The sequence below is a fragment of the Electrophorus electricus genome, chromosome 5 (assembly GCF_013358815.1).
Source record: "Electrophorus electricus isolate fEleEle1 chromosome 5, fEleEle1.pri, whole genome shotgun sequence".
Lineage (NCBI taxonomy): Eukaryota > Metazoa > Chordata > Actinopteri > Gymnotiformes > Gymnotidae > Electrophorus > Electrophorus electricus.
Window position 1 is genome coordinate 29,888,872 of NC_049539.1, and position 17,198 is coordinate 29,906,069.

General features: G+C 41.6%; 1 protein-coding gene across 4 annotated transcripts; it reads right to left on the reverse strand.

The window, feature by feature from the left end:
- Positions 1-113: 113 nt before the first annotated feature.
- On the reverse strand, positions 114-16,578 carry me2 (malic enzyme 2, NAD(+)-dependent, mitochondrial). Of its 4 annotated transcripts, XM_035526547.1 has the most exons (16): positions 16,439-16,578; positions 15,965-16,047; positions 13,720-13,843; positions 13,225-13,358; positions 12,627-12,776; positions 12,224-12,299; positions 11,627-11,788; positions 10,121-10,334; positions 7,955-8,052; positions 7,029-7,142; positions 6,644-6,755; positions 5,462-5,604; positions 4,578-4,680; positions 2,300-2,370; positions 1,502-1,600; positions 114-1,344 (listed from the first exon to the last, which is right to left on the reverse strand). In XM_035526547.1, exons 3-16 carry the CDS (start codon positions 13,825-13,827, stop codon positions 1,183-1,185), a joined length of 1,746 nt encoding a protein of 581 aa, XP_035382440.1. In that variant the 5' UTR covers positions 13,828-13,843; positions 15,965-16,047; positions 16,439-16,578; the 3' UTR covers positions 114-1,182. The 4 variants fall into 4 exon arrangements, with proteins under 4 accessions (XP_035382440.1, XP_035382441.1, XP_035382443.1 ...); XM_035526548.1 differs by lacking the exon at positions 15,965-16,047; XM_035526550.1 differs by lacking the exons at positions 13,225-13,358; positions 13,720-13,843; positions 15,965-16,047; positions 16,439-16,578 and adding an exon at positions 12,436-12,498 and having other exon boundaries at positions 12,627-12,694.
- Positions 16,579-17,198: the final 620 nt, after the last annotated feature.

Here is a 17,198-nt window from a genome sequence, read left to right on the forward strand (position 1 = left end):
TCCGAGTCGTGTTTGTGTTGGTGAATATGTGTGGTAGGAAGACTTGCACACAAACCAGTTTGTGAAAACCACGTTTCATCTTATTTAAAAAAAAAAAAAAACTAACAAACACATTGGCAAAAAAACCCTTTTATTCTGCACTTGGATCAGCGCACGTGGGGAATTGGGAAGGCAACATTGTATAGCAACATAATAATAATAATAATAACTTCTACTAGTACAGAATCAATCAAAAGCTCATCGAACAGCACCGAGCGGCCTCGGGTGCTGCTTAGCTTATGGTTCGTCTGCAGGTTACACCTCCTTAGTCATATGTGCTTTTAGTAACAATCTCAAACACCACATCTTACTGACAATCAGCAATAGAAAATGCCCAGGTTTACTGACAGCTGTCAATGTTTTAAATAATCACAAAGAACAAACCAAAACCATCCACTTTGCACGGTAGAGTGGTTTTTAACACATGGTTATGCATTAAATGGTACACAAGACATACTCTTGGAGTGTGAACATTACAGGATGTAAACAGTAGACATCATGTTTTGGACTTAGTTAATGTATGCCATATGACCGGGGAGTGTCAGAATGTATTTGTGTGATGATGTCTGCCTTTGTCACAGTGAAGGCGAGTAACCCAGTAACCCAGATCAACTCAAAGCACCCCCTTCTATATATCTCATGTCTAAAAACCCTGAAGATGTTACATAAAGCAGCACTATAACAACACACAAATAAAATGGTATTTGAGACAATACGCTTTTTCTTCTACTCTCATTCTCATTACCATGGGAACGCACATCTGGCATTGCAGACACAGCACACTATACATGTACTTGAGTATTCAACACCTCTATGCATTTATGAACACAGTTCTTGAGGCTCCTACAAACTCTGCACCTACTGAATACACGATTGTAGTCAGGCTTCTGGAGTGCGACCTTCAGGAGGGAATTCACAACGCTATTCAACACTCTATTAATAGAAAATAAACGAAATAATACTAAAATTCATTACAACGTAATACAAAATGACACACACGACAAAGAAAAAATCACTGAACAAAGAGGAGTGTTCTCTCTGTGTTGCTTGTTCTAGCTGGATTAGATCGTGGACTATAAGTGGAACGAGACCAGGCTGGGGACACAGTCTGTTCCACTGATGGATTAGGCTAAGAAGGAGGACTTAGTCCACTAGGGGACTGTGGGAGACTCCAGGCCAATCATAGATCTCCGGCAGGAAGGACTCATAGTTGGTGTTCCACACTTTTGAGCGGACATAGGCATCCTTATCCAGTGGCTCTGGGTACCGAAACGCCATCCCCTTTGCATACAAGTACTCTACGACCTACGCGCACACACACCCCACAGAAAAGAATTAAATCAGAAAAAAAGGTATATACATGTATAAACACAGTGTAAACAGAGACCCACTCCACAACCTACGCATGTATATTTATGGATCAATCAGAAAGCACACTAACCCTAACACACTCTTTACTCACCTTTACCGCCATTTGTAAAGAAACCTCTCTAATTTTGGAGAGTGGTGGGTAAAGCCTACCCTGACTCAGCTCCTCGTCTGTCAGCTGGTCTGCAAGAGTCTTTATAAAAAACACACACACACAAGCACTCACAGAGGAAACTCAGCGGTCATAGTACTCAATAGTGCTAGTCTGTGCATAATTCCAAAATATGTGAGTTGATATATAGACTCTTATACAGATAGTAAGTGAATGTGATACAACTTTAGCATTTTGTATAGTGGTTAAACGCTGAATGTCATTTTGTATAGTGGTTAAACGCTGAATGTCATTTTGTATAGTGGTTAAACGCTGAATGTCATTTTGTATAGTGGTTAAACGCTGAATGTCATTTTGTATAGTGGTTAAACGCTGAATGTCATTTTGTATAGTGGTTAAACGCTGAATGTCATTTTGTATAGTGGTTAAACACTGAATGTCGTGAGTTTCCTGCACACATTCAGGCTGGTAATGGACAGCTAGTGTTTGTACTCCAAAGGGGAGATGACATACTGCATCTGGTCCTTGCTGACCCACAGTTATGCTCTCCAGTTCTACTATAACAAATAATACAGCAGCACTGATAATGCCAGTCTGTGTTTTCCTCATTTATTTCAATACCTTTTGTTTAAATACAATCTTCACCTGACTGATCTAAAAAAACAAAACAAAACATAGTTTTCTAGAACCAAATTAGTTCACTCACACACACACACACACACACACACACACACACACACACACACACACACACTATGGTGCTCATTAAAATGTGTTTACCTTGGCAGCTTCAAGGAAAACTGTATCACTGATGTGTCTGACACCACTGAGTATAACAGCTAGTGCCACCCCTGGAAAAAGACAGATAGACAGACACACGCACGCACGCAAAAATGTACATACAAACACAGAAGCATGAGGTAAATCGCCATCTCTATGTTATGTTCTACTTCATGTCTCAGGACAAACATGTCAATCATTCCAGTATAACAGGGAATGCACACATTACATGCTAGAAATAATCTTATACAAGTAACTATGCTTTTACATGGAACCCCAGGTAAGATGTAACTACAACATGATGCAACTATAGTAATGAGATGTACAGTGGGTGAAATAAGTATTGAACATGTCACCGATTTTCTAAGTACATATATTTCTAAGGTGTTATTGACATGAAATTTTCACCAGATGTCAATAACAACCCATCCAATCCACACACGCAAAGAAATCAAACCATACATGTCCATAAATTATGTGTAATAATGAGAAATGACACAGGAAAAAGTATTGAACACGAAGAAAGAGAGGTGCAAAAAGCCATGGAAAGTCATGATACCATCTAAAATCTATCAGTAATTAGAAAGCAATCCTGCCACTTAGTGCAGATTAATATCAGATGGTTCAACTGATGGCCTATAAAAAGGTTATAATAACTTCTACTGGTACAGAATTACCAAAGTGCCACACAAGAAACACCTCATGATGGGTAAAAACAGTGAGCTCTCAAGACCTTCACAACCTTATTGTTGCAAAATATACTGATGGTATTGGTTACAGAAGAATTTCTAAACTACTGAAGGTTCCAGTGAGCACTGTTAGGGCTACAATCTGGAAGTGGAAAGAACATCATTTCACCATAAACCGGCCACGACCAGGTGCTCCCCGCAAGATTTCAGACAGAGGAGTCAAAAGAATTATCAGAAGAGTTGTCCAAGAGCCAAGGACCACCTGTGGACAGCTACAGAAAGACCTGGAATCAGCAGGTACAATTGTTTTAAAGAAAACAATAAGTAATGCAATCAAAACCTCCATGGCCTGTATGCAGGCTCACCACGCAAGACTCCATTGCTAAAGAAAAAGCATGTTGAAGCGCGTTTAAAGTTTGCTCAACAACATTTAGACAAGCCTGTGAAATACTGGGAGAATATAGTCTGGTCAGATGCGACCAAAATTTAACTCTTTGGATGCCATAATACACACCATGTTTGGAGGTCAAAAGGCACTGCATATCACCACAAAAACATCATACCAACAGTTTGGAGGTGGGAACATCATGGTGTGGGGCTGTCAGCATACGGCGCTGGCACGCTTCATATAATTGAAGGAAAGATGAATGGACAAATGTACCGAGACATTCCTGATAAAAATCTACTGCCATCTACCAGGATGATGATGAAACGAGGGTGGATATTTCAGCAAGACAATGATCCCAAACACACAGCCAAGCAAACTCAAACTGGTTTCAGAGAAAGAAAATAAAGATGCTAGAATGGCCCAGCCAATCACCTGACCTGAACCCAACTGAACATCTATGAAAGGAACTAAATCTCAGAGTTCATAGAAGGAGCCAATGGAACCTTCAGGATTTGAAGAGTGTTTGTGTGGAAGAATGGGCCAAAAATCACACCTAAGCAATGCATGCGACTAGCTTCTCCATACAGGAGGCGTCCTGAAGCTGTCATCAGCTTTTGTATGAAGTATTAAATACATTTCAGTAAGGGTGTTCAATACTTTTTCCCTGTCATTTCTCATTATTACACACAACATCTATGATTTGATTTCTTTGCATGCGTGGACTGGATGGGCTGTTACTGACATCTGGTGAGAATTTCATGTCAATAGTACCTTTAGAAATATAATTGTAATAAAGAGAGTTTAATGTGCCAACAGTTGTGTGGGCTTCTCTTAAAGGAGGGTTTGAGTTAAAGGTCAGAATATAATATAATAATAGTGTGTAACATGCATTTTATGGCATTTAGATGACACTTTTTTCCAAAGCGACTTACAATTATAATTGAATACAACTTGAGTAACTGAGGATTAAGGGTTTTGTACAGGGGACCAACACTGACACCTTGGCAGTGCTGGGACTTGAACTGGCAGCCTTCTGATTACTAGTCAAGTACCTTAACCAATGAACTAAAGTGTGTATAAGTAAAGTTTGTATAAGTAAATTGTGTATAATTAAAGCATGTAAAGTGCGTATAATTAAACTGCCTATAATAAAAATGCATATAATTAAGGTGTGTGTAATTGAAGTGTGTAAAGTGTTTACCTGGGAATATGTAGGCATTGTTGCCTTGGCCAGGGATGAGGATACTACCATCTTCCAGAGTAACAGGACCAAATGGACTTCCACTGGCAAACAAACATCGACCCTGTAGAAAAACACACACACACACACACACACACACACACACACACACACACACACACACACACACAATAGTAATCAGACACCCACTCTGTACACATACACACACACCACTTCTACACACATACACACCCACCCTGTAAACACACACTCTGCTGAGACATAAACGCAAACACACACAGACCACTGCTATTCACTACTGTCATGTAAAATAAAACACCACTAACAAAAACAGAGAATAGTGTGTATCTGCAAGAGAGTGAGAACATGTGTATAGACATGGGCATTCTCTGTAGTGTGTGTGTGTGTGTGTGTGTGTGTGTGTATATGTGTGTGTGTGTGTGTGTGTGTGTGTGTGTGTGTGTGTGGGTGTGTGTACGCTTGTGTGTGTATATGTGTGTGTATATATGTGTGTGTGTGTGTATGTGTGTATATGTGTGTGTGTGTATATGTATGTGTGTGTGGGTGTGTGTGTGTGTACGCGTGTGTGTGTACGCGTGTGTGTGTGTGTATATGTGTGTGTATGTGTGTGTGTGTGTGTGCATGTATATGTATGTGTGTGTGTGTGTGTATATATGTGTGTGTGTGTATATATGTGTGTGTGTGTGTGTGTGTGTGTATGTGTGTGTGTGTGTGTGTATATATGTGTGTGTGTGTGCGTGTATATATGTGTGTGTGTGTATATGTGTGTGTGTGTGTATGTGTGTGTGTGTGTGTGTGTGTGTGTGTGTGTGTGTGTGTGTGTGTGTGTCTGTATATGTGTGTGTGTGTGTGTGTGCGCACACCTGTGTAAGGCTGTATGCATCCTCTGCTGTGCATTCAGCTTTAGCTGTGGGATTACTCAGAGCAAAGATGATTGGCCGCTCATTCAAGCAGCCCATTGCTTTGATGACATCATGCGTAAAAAGACGGCCTGCACCCGCCACTCCTGCACATCCAGGGGAAGGTACCCGGATGTAACATGACCCAACACGTACAGTAACATGACCCAACACGTACAGCAATATATGTACAGTAACTCGATTTAACGTAAATAAACCTTATAACAAGAGCCCTATATAGAGCCCCAGGGCTCACTTCTCGTTCATCTCCTCCAAATTCTCTCTATGAAATTGGCTGATTATGCGGTTCTATAGTCCTCTGAGACTGACAGATGCCAATGTAAGAAAATTAAATGCCATCCAATCCTTAATGTCTTCACTAAATTCAGTTAAACCTTTCAATCTGCTAAAATCATTTCATTTAACAGAGAGATAAAATTATCTATCATCTGCATACAAATATTATTAAATATAAGAAATATTATTAAATATAAGAAATATTAAAACAACAAATCAATTTTCCAAAAGGAAGCATATAAAATGGAAAAAAACAGGGTCAAGGATGGACCCTGGAGTAACCCCACATGAACGGTCAGCACATGAGGACCCCGCAAACCTTCTAATTTTCCAAACTACCAAAAACAAAGTAATATAACATGTATAGTAATATTACCTAACATGTACAGTAACATGACCCGTCATATACAGTAACAACCTAACATACAATAACATTGACAGCAACATGAACTAACATGTATGGTAACATGAAATAACATGTATTGTAATGTGACCTGTCACCTATGGTAACATGACCCAACATGTATGGTTAGGTGACCGGTCATCTATGGTAACAGGACATAACATGTAGTAACATGACCTATCATTTACAGTAATATAATATGCACAGTTACAAGGCCCATCATGTATTATATTGTTGGTATTTTCAGTACTTCTAGAAACACTGATCAATGAAAATTTTAAAAAGAGAGCCTATAAATGATGGTGTCGCATCATCAAATTAAAACTGCTCATAGAGAAAAAGCCAGATCTTAGACTATTTTGTCACTGTCTTATTTGTTTGTTTATTACCAATGACTTTTTATTCCTTTATAAACACTGTACTGTAAGATCAGTGGTCCAACTCACCAATAATGGCTGTGGGCTTGATGACATTTACAGCATCCAAGAAACTCTTGACTTCACCTGGACTGGGGTGCACAAAGGCCTCCTGATTACTGTCTGTTGACTGGTGTCTGCCCTACACACACAGACACCCGCCACGCACACACACACACCGCACACCAACACCAGAGACTAGGATTAATGAGTCAACAGCACAATAAGAAAAACACAGCTACAATAGCATTTAGCTGTCACTTTTATCCAAAGCAACTTACAACCTTGACTGAATACAACTTGAACAGCTGAGGGTTAAGGGCCTTGCTCAGGTGCCCAACAGTTGCAGCTTGGCTTGAACTGGCAACCTTCAGATTATAAATCAAGTAATTTAACAATACACACACATTCTCACCTGTTCCAGCAGGCCATACTTATCAAACATCCAGATCTTTTTTCTTGCATCTGCCTGAGACATTCCTTCCTCCATCATCGCCATGACGATAAGGTTAGCGATACCCAGAGCAGCCTGAAGTAGGGTTAGGGTAAGGATAGCTGTTAAGATAATAATACTTTAAATTTATATAAATGATAATGTTTTATAGAATATTTTAACTCAATCTGTATAAAAAAAAAACGCCATCCAAAAAGTATATAAAAAGCTATATGAACTTGTAGCCATGCAGGTTGCCCTCACATATCTTGTGTTCTCATTGGCTGCAGTTCACCCTCATGCTCACTGTCAGTCATAACCTGCTCACAACACTTCTCACACTGCAGGATTTGGACTCAAAGACAGGTCCAGTTATTTAACATTCTGGATATTTTTCGGGACTCTGCAAGGTACTGGTGAGCCTCTTGGGTCGTGTTTTTGAACAATCACACAGCGTGATTGACAGCCGATTTTCGAGCAAATGGCGATTTGCCTCCAGTTTGAAGCTTTTCTCTGCAACCTCCAAAACCTCAACAAGCGGAAAATCAGGGCTAAAATCGTGTGGTGTGAACTTGGTATAAGAGGCCAGCAGCCTTGCTCCATTTAACGCAGCCTACGGGGATTTTAACTTGTTAGGAAATTAACTGCACATGGTGGAGGGGCATATTTGTCAGAATCAGAAATTGCTCATTTAAATGACAACTGCCTAGGTCAATCAGTAAACATGACCATCAAACTCACATTCTCTATCAAACTGCCAGTGTGTGTGACAGAGTATGAAAGTGCACATGAGAGTATGATGGCATGAGAGATTTGATAGTGCGTGTGATAGGTAAATTGGAATAATGTCTTAAACGGCCTGTCGTGTGTGTGTGTGTGTGTGTGTGTGTATGTGTGTATGTATGTACCTCTCCTGCTCCCAGAAACAGAACTCTGTGTTCGGTGATTGGTTTCCCCACCACACGCCGTGTTGCTAGCAAACCAGCCAGAGCTACTGCAGCAGTGCCTACACATACACACACAGAAGCACACAAACACACACACACACACACACACACAAAAAGAGTGTGAGCATGAGAGAGAGAGAGAGAGAGAGAGAGAGAGAGACAGAACACAGAGCTATACATGCACACAAAGGCATGATTATGCTGACAGAGATTATTATTGCTGACAGAGCTGTTCACCTCCTACATAAAACCCCTCTCTTCAAAAGGGTTAGGGTTTCAATTAGGGCTAGGCAGGATTACATAGAGTGAAGTGTTAGGGTTACAGTTAAGGTTACTGTTAAAGTTAGCTAGGATTACATGGAGTCAAGTGTAAGGGAATTCCCGTTATGGCTAGCTGGGATTACAGGATGTGTTCGGGTTAGCTGGGATTACATGGAGTGTTCGGGTTACAGTATAGTTATCTGGGATTACAAGGAGTGAATCTTTAGGGTTATCTGGGATTACATTGTGTGAATTGTTTGTATTATCTGGGATTACATGGAGTGGATCTTTAGGGTTAGCTGGGATTACATTGTGTGAATTGTTTGGATTATCTGGGATTACATGGAGTGAATCTTTAGGGTTAGCTGGGATTACATTGTGTGAATTGTTTGGATTACCTGGGATTACATGGAGTGAATCTTTAGGGTTATCTGGGATTACATTGTGTGAATTGTTTGGATTATCTGGGATTACATGGAGTGAATCTTTAGGGTTATCTGGGATTACATTGTGTGAATTGTTTGGATTATCTGGGATTACATGGAGTGAATCTTTAGGGTTATCTGGGATTACATTGTGTGAATTGTTTGGATTATCTGGGATTACATGGAGTGAGGTGAGCTGTGCCATCTCTGCTCTCTCCACACCAGTAACTGGTTTACATGGAGCCCAATATCTTGATTATATTCCAAAATTGAAAAAAGCACTGTGATTTTCATTTGGCTGAATATGCTTTGTATAATGTGTGCTACATTTGTAAAACGCTGCTCAAATTAAAGAAATGCATATAACCAGAAACACTGCAAATCTATCCACAACACAATAGAAGTGTTTCCTGAGGACATGCAGAAGATGGACTCCTATGAGAAAAGTGGTAACAGAGTATCTGATGAAAAATAATTACATCTGCAATTAACACTGTTATATTGGTTAGGCTGATACAGAATAAAGAACTGACGATGTACAGAACGCAGCCTTAATGAACACTGATAAAAATGCCATTTAACACAACTAAGTTTCTGTCTTAATACATAGTTAGCTACATTCAGAGTTTGTTTCTAATTCACAGTATAAGCTACGCTTTTGTTCAAGTTTGATAGTTTAGCTGGTCTGCTACAGTGACCAGTTTGGTTAGCTGGTCTGCTACAGTGACCAGTTTGGTTAGCTGGTCTGCTACAGTGACCAGTTTGGTTAGCTGGTCTGCTACAGTGACCAGTTTGGTTAGCTGGTCTGCTACAACGATCAGCTGGTCAACTGTCTTATTCTTACCATCTTATGTGAAGTGTGATGTTTTTACCTACATACAAAATACAGTTTGAAATCAATAACACTCTAAATGTAGGTATATAGACAGAAACTGAGTTGTATTATACACAGTATCTCATTATGTTGAACTGGATTGTAAAATAGTAGCACATTCTGAATGTATCTAGCTATTCTTGTACTGGCAGGGTTGGGTTTGTGTGTGTGTTGAATGGGATGGTTTTTTTTAATCAATGTTCTTTAAGGCTGCCAACCAGCAGTAGCAACACTCGCAAGCCTGCAGTTCTGAAATGTAGTGCACATGTCATTCTGATGAATATGTTTTGATGCAGCATGTTTTTTTTCCATTTGCAGAGTGACTGGTAACTTGCAGCACACTGGCTCTTCAAGGCCACTGTAAATTGAGGGTTTCAGAAACTGATCAAAAGAAAATTTCTCCCATGTAAATGGTTTAACTCGTGTTCTTGTGTAAGCGGATTAACCCGCTTAAATCCTGGCTGCGTTCTTCCTGCTCGAGACCTGCGTACGGCTGTAAATGTATGATGTATGTACTGGACCTCTGCAGAGCGCATGCAGGTTGCTCTGGCACTCCCTGACTCTCACCTTGTATGTCATCATTGAAGGTGCAGTATTTCTCGCGGTACTTCTTGAGGAAGCGGAAAGCGTTGTGGTTGCCAAAGTCCTCAAACTGGATAAGCGTATCCTGGCCATATTTATCCACCACAGCCTCCATGAACTCGTCAATCAGGTCATCATAGCGCTGGGAGCGGTCTCGCCTCTGATACAGACCCATGTAGAAAGGGTCTCTGAGCAATGTCTGCAGGAAGGGAAAACACACACAGACACAGACACACACGGTAATTCCTACATAACAAAGCATTCCAATTCAGCACAAAAATTACACATGATGATGTCATCAACTAATTGCTAATTAAATTCATCTGTACCCAGTTTGGTCAGATTTCAGTCAACTATGTTGATTAATCATTGCATCCTTAAAGTCATTTGTTGGGAATAGCGTATTACCCTACCCCTAACCCTAGTGCTGTGTTGATAGTGTATTACCCTACCCCTACCCCTAGTGCTGTGTTGATAGTGTATTACCCTACCCCTAACCCTAGTGCTGTGTTGATAGTGTATTACCCTACCCCTACCCCTAGTGCTGTGTTGATAGTGTATTACCCTACCCCTAACCCTAGTGCTGTGTTGATAGTGTATTACCCTACCCCTAACCCTAGTGCTGTGTTGATAGTGTATTACCCTACCCCTAACCCTAGTGCTGTGTTGATAGTGTATTACCCTACCCCTAACCCTAGTGCTGTGTTGATAGTGTATTACCCTACCCCTAACCCTAGTGCTGTGTTGATAGTGTATTACCCTACCCCTAACCCTAGTGCTGTGTTGATAGTGTATTACCCTACCCCTGACCCTAGTGCTGTGTTGATAGTGTATTACCCTACCCCTAACCCTAGTGCTGTATAGTGTATTACCCTACCCCTAACCCTAGTGCTGTATAGTGTATTATCCTACCCCTAACCCTAGTGCTGTGTTGATAGTGTATTACCCTACCCCTAACCCTAGTGCTGTATAGTGTATTATCCTACCCCTAACCCTAGTGCTGTGTTGATAGTGTATTACCCTACCCCTAACCCTAGTGCTGTGTTGATAGTGTATTACCCTACCCCTAACCCTAGTGCTGTGTTGATAGTGTATTACCCTACCCCTAACCCTAGTGCTGTGTTGATAGTGTATTACCCTACCCCTAACCCTAGTGCTGTGTTGATAGTGTATTACCCTACCCCTAACCCTAGTGCTGTGTTGATAGTGTATTACCCTACCCCTAACCCTAGTGCTGTGTTGATAGTGTATTACCCTACCCCTAACCCTAGTGCTGTGTTGATAGTGTATTACCCTACCCCTAACCCTAGTGCTGTGTTGATAGTGTATTACCCTACCCCTGACCCTAGTGCTGTGTTGATAGTGTATTACCCTACCCCTAACCCTAGTGCTGTGTTGATAGTGTATTACCCTACCCCTAACCCTAGTGCTGTCTGTGTATGTGCGTGTGTGTGTGTGTGTGAGAGAGTGAGAGAGAAAATGTGTACGAACCTCATTGTCTGTGCCAACATCAATGCAGACGGGTAGGCATCTCTCTGGTCTGATCCCAGCACAGGCTGTATACAGACAGAGTTTCCCCACGGGAATACCCATGCCATACACACCCAGGTCACCCAGACCCAGGATCCGCTCACCATCTGTCACCACCACTGCCTGAAGCGTACGTACACACACACACACACACACTTACAGTACATACTTATATATGTACATACAATGTTCTCATATATCCTCACATACATACACATATGTACACATAATATCCACACATGTACACAATTATATAAACACATACATACAATGCTCTCACACACGTAATGGCCAGGCCAGTTAAAGTTGTTGGCAGTTTAGTGCCCCCTGCTGGTGGTCTAAAGACCTTTCAGGAACTAATGCTGAGGGCTTTTTGATGACGACTGCGAATTCTATTATATGGCTGGTTTCTGTAGACCATGTTCCAAGATCTTAACGTGACAATAAAGTGAAGTGTTCACTAAAACTACCACCCATCACTTCCCTCATTTGTTTGTTATGAACCAGTTGGAGAAACGCGTGAGAGAGAGAGAGAGTGTGTGTGTGAGATATTTGTACCTTCACATTAGTTTCAGGCCAGTTGTCCAGGACTGAGTGTATGTGGCCTTGGTCCATGATGGAGATAAAGAGACCTCTACAGCACAGACAAAACTCACACATAAAACTCCCTCACCATCCCAAATACAAAACTCACACATAAAAGTCCCTCACCATCCCAAATACAGAACTCACACATAAAACTCCCTCACCAACCCAAATACAAAACTCACACATAAAAGTCCCTCACCATCCCTCATGTGGCTCCTGTATGAGCGTTGGGAGGTTAAATATTGCTATAGGACAGAATTACAGATAGGAGGGTAAATACCACTTTAGGACCGAATAGGAGTTAGAGGTTAAATACTTCTGAGCATATGGGTTAGAGTTACCGTTTGATGGGTACAAGGCAGGGCTAACTCACTTAGGCCGGCGAAAGATGTGTCCATACTGTGTGCAGGCAAGACCCACAGTAGGTGTATAAACGATGGGCATCAGGGCGTCAATGTCCTCCATGAGAACCCGATAGAACAGCTTCTCATTACGCTCCTGGATCCCCATCAGGTAGATGTATCTGTGCAAACAAAAGCACAGCACTCCCAGTCCTCCAACTACACAAACACAGCACTCCCAGTCCTCCAACTACACAAGCACAGCACTCCCAGTCCTCCAACTACACAAGCACAGCACTCCCAGTCCTCCAACTACACAAGCACAGCACTCCCAGTCCTCCAACTATACAAGCACAGCACTCCCAGTCCTCCAACTACACAAGCACAGCACTCCCAGTCCTCCAACTACACAAGCACAGCACTCCCAGTCCTCCAACTACACAAACACAGCACTCCCAGTGGTGGATATGCAAACAGCGACTGCCTACCTACTCTGGTCTACAGCATACAACAGTGCCAAAGCTGTCAAAGGAGCTACGATCTTATTACAGATTTTCATCTTAGTTTGTAATTATCCTGTGCTCTACTATAGACACAGAGGTAAAGCAGGAACACTGAGGGAATGGCTACTTCTGCAGGGGGTCAGACATCTTCCTCAGGTTCCTCTGGAAACGCATGGCCTGGATGTCTTGAGTCTCGATCTTGGGAGGCAGTAAACCCTGGAGTCCTAGAATCTGCCTCTCTTTCAGAGTAAAGGCCATGCCCTGTACACACATGCACAACCACAATCAATAAACAAACAAAAACTACTACTACTTTCAAAAAATTTGTTAATTTCTAGTACTAGGTGGTACAACCACAAGGAAGTGCATACATTTCACTTTTTTCCTTTCCATATGCCTTTTTTAAAATCACATTTGCTATCCTATATAAAACCAACTTAAAATACTATTTTATTCTGATAATAGCATCCATTTCACATGCCAGTTAAAACTTATTGTGTGATCTGAGGAACTAACCCCAGAGTGGAGGAAAGAGTCTGAAGAACTAACCCCATGTGATGGAGATGTTGGGGGCAATGAAGATGAGGTGAGTATGAGTATGTGTGTGTTTATCTGGTCTTACCTTGTTTGTGTGAGGGTTGAGCATCAGTGCTTTGCCTTTCTCTTTTGTGTGAGCCCAGCGACACACACTCACACATGGCCGAACACATACCTGAAGTCTGGAGAGCATAGCTACTCACCCACACCTGCATGAGAAATACACAACACATTTACACACACACACACACATAACCATAACCTACCATATCCTTACATTGAGACTACGTTTCACACACACATACTCACACAGACGCACACAAACTGTCCATTGACTAAATCTCTGTCTGTCTGTCTCTCTCTCTCTCACACACACAAACTTTAACAGCTGGTAGTGAAACTGCTGTGTCATGTGCTCTGTACTTGTAAAAGAAGAACTCAAAGCAGAACTAGGGCATTTATGTCACCAGCTCAATCACAGTTTATATCAGAGTGGGCTGAGGAACAGTAAAAAAAAAAAAAAAATTAGTCAGCACTGAACTGTAATCAGAAAACCTGGCAGTACCGGGACACATTTTTTGCCTCTTGTCCACTCCAGACTAAAGTATACTGCACACAAACACAGGCATTCACCTCACCAATCCCAACCACACCCCAACACCTTCACACACCCCAAGCAGTGATTTTATTACTGCTGATAGAAATGGACAAAGTCCACATTATGGGAGATATGTGTCCACATTAAAGACATATGTATCCACACTACGCAGATTATGTGTACTTTATTGTGGACTTTGGCCTGCTGCATTTATTAAGAAGCTTTGCTATGGAAAGAAATGTTTCTGAAGAACCCAGCAATGAGCAGTCATCATCAGCCTTATTTCAAAACCCATCTAACCCTAAGATATCTGACCCATCTAAACTCAATCCATCTAACCCTAACCCATCTGACCCTAACCCTAACCCATCCAAACTCAACCCATCTAACCTTAATCCATCTAACCCTAACCCATATAAACTCAAACCCATCGACCCCTAGGCCATCTAGCCCTAACCCATCTAACCCTAACTCAAACCCATCCACCCAACGCATCCCCATCTAACCCTAACCCATCTACCCCAACGCATCCCCATCTAACCCTAACCGTAACTCATCTAACTCAATCCCATCTAACCCTGACACAGCTCAGATGCCAGAGAAGGCTGGCATTAGACTGTACACTGAGGCAGTAATTGTGGATTCTTACAGAGGTTATTTCCACTCTACTTATTGAACACGCTACCCCTAACCCATCTAACCCTAACTCAAACCCATCCACCCAACCCATCCCCATCTAACCCATTCCCATCTAACCCTGCCCAATCTAACCCTATCCCATCTAACCCATCCCCATCTAACCCTAACCCATCTACCCCAACGCATCCCCATCTAACCCTAACCTATCTACCCGAACCCATCCCCATCTAACCCTAAATCATCTAACTCAATCCCATCTAACCCTGACACAGCTCAAACGCCAGAGAAGGCTGGCATTAGACTGTACATTGAGGCAGTAATTGTGGATTTTTACAGAGGTTATTTCCACTCTACTTATTGAACACGCTACCCCTAACCCATCTAACCCTAACTCAAACCCATCCACCCAACCCATTCCCATCTAACCCTATCCCATCTACCCCAACGCATCCCCATCTAACCCTAACCCATCTACCCCAACGCATCCCCATCTAACCCTAAATCATCTAACTCAATCCCATCTAACCCTGACACAGCTCAAACGCCAGAGAAGGCTGGCATTAGACTGTACATTGAGGCAGTAATTGTGGATTTTTACAGAGGTTATTTCCACTCTACTTATTGAACACGCTACCCCTAACCCATCTAACCCTAACTCAAACCCATCCACCCAACCCATTCCCATCTAACCCTATCCCATCTACCCCAACGCATCCCCATCTAACCCTAACCCATCTACCCCAACGCATCCCCATCTAACCCTAACCTATCTACCCCAACCCATCCCCATCCCCATCTAACCCTAAATCATCTATCTCAATCCCATCTAACCCTGACACAGCTCAGATGCCAGCGAAGGCTGGCATTAGACTGTACACTGAGGCAGTAATTGTGGACTCTTATAGAGGTTATTTCCACTCTACTTATTGAACACTCTACCCCTAACCCATCTAACCCTAACTCAAACCCATCCACCCAACCCATCCCCATCTAACTCAATCCCATCTAACCCTGACACAGCTCAGACGCCAGGGAAGGCTGGCATTAGACTGTACATTGACTGTGCATTGAGGCAGTAATTGTGGACACTTACAGAGCTTATTTCCACTCTACTTATTGAACACTCTTCATCTGCACCAACTGCTGTTTCTTCGGGTTTCTTCACGTGACCTATAACTTTTCAAAGCCGACACGCGAGTTATTTATGGAACTCAACAGACAAGGGCGTCCTGACACCCGGCCAAAGGCATTTTACTGATCAAACAAGGGTTCATCAACTCTAACTGAACTGTTGGGCTGTTCAGTCACTGACATTTAAACTGTTTAGAAGGATAGTTAGTGAAATGACAAACATATTGACTCTAACCATGCTGTTATTCTGCTTCGAGATGAATGTCAGCACAACGGTTGGTACTGACAGTACATGTTTAGTTAATCTAGTTAGTTAACCTAGTTAGTGTCCAAGACAAGCGCTTTTCTAACTATTAGTAGCTAGCTAGCTAACATCATCCTGTTCTCGCTACACAAGACTATGTTTTTCATATTCACAAACAATTCAACGGCTTACCTTTACGTGATTAATATCCTTTGCTCACACAATAAAGCTACTGATCACCATAATTAAGGCAAATTTTGCAACGAAACTTTTTGAATATTTACAAGCAAGGAATAGCAGGCGCTACACTCGCTAAAGGTTATCCAGGAAGCATCTCGTATGGTAAACGATTACCGTAAACAATTACCGTAAAATACGTCTTAGACGCGCAGTAAAACTACCAACATAGTCATAATGCATAATCAAGTCATTCAAAATCTATCAACATACTCATAATGTATAATCAAGTCATTCAAAAATTTATAAACATACTCATAATGTATAATCAAGGCATTCAAATTTAATGTTTAGACAGTCATGTCTGCTCAGTATCATAAGTTTTTCTTTGTGTTTAATATCTAGGATTTTATTTTTTTACTGACCACAGCAAGGCTTTGTGGTTGATATATGTTTAGATGGTTAATAAGAAGAAGAACAGCATTTGTTTAATGCACATTAATTTAAAGCATTTTATCAATTACAATTTTGACTGAGTACAACTTGAGCAATTGAGGGTTAAAGGCCTTTCTCAGGGGCCCAACAGTGGCAAATCGGCAATGGTGGGGCTTGACCCAACACCCTTCTGATTACAAGTCAAGGATCTTAACCACTGAACTACCCTGTCTGATATGTTGCTTAGTTGATATTTATGTGTGTGTTTGTTTTTCTCTTTCATGTCTTTTGTAGTTCTAGTTAATGACAGTAGAGCCAGCTGCTGCATGCTAAGAGAGAG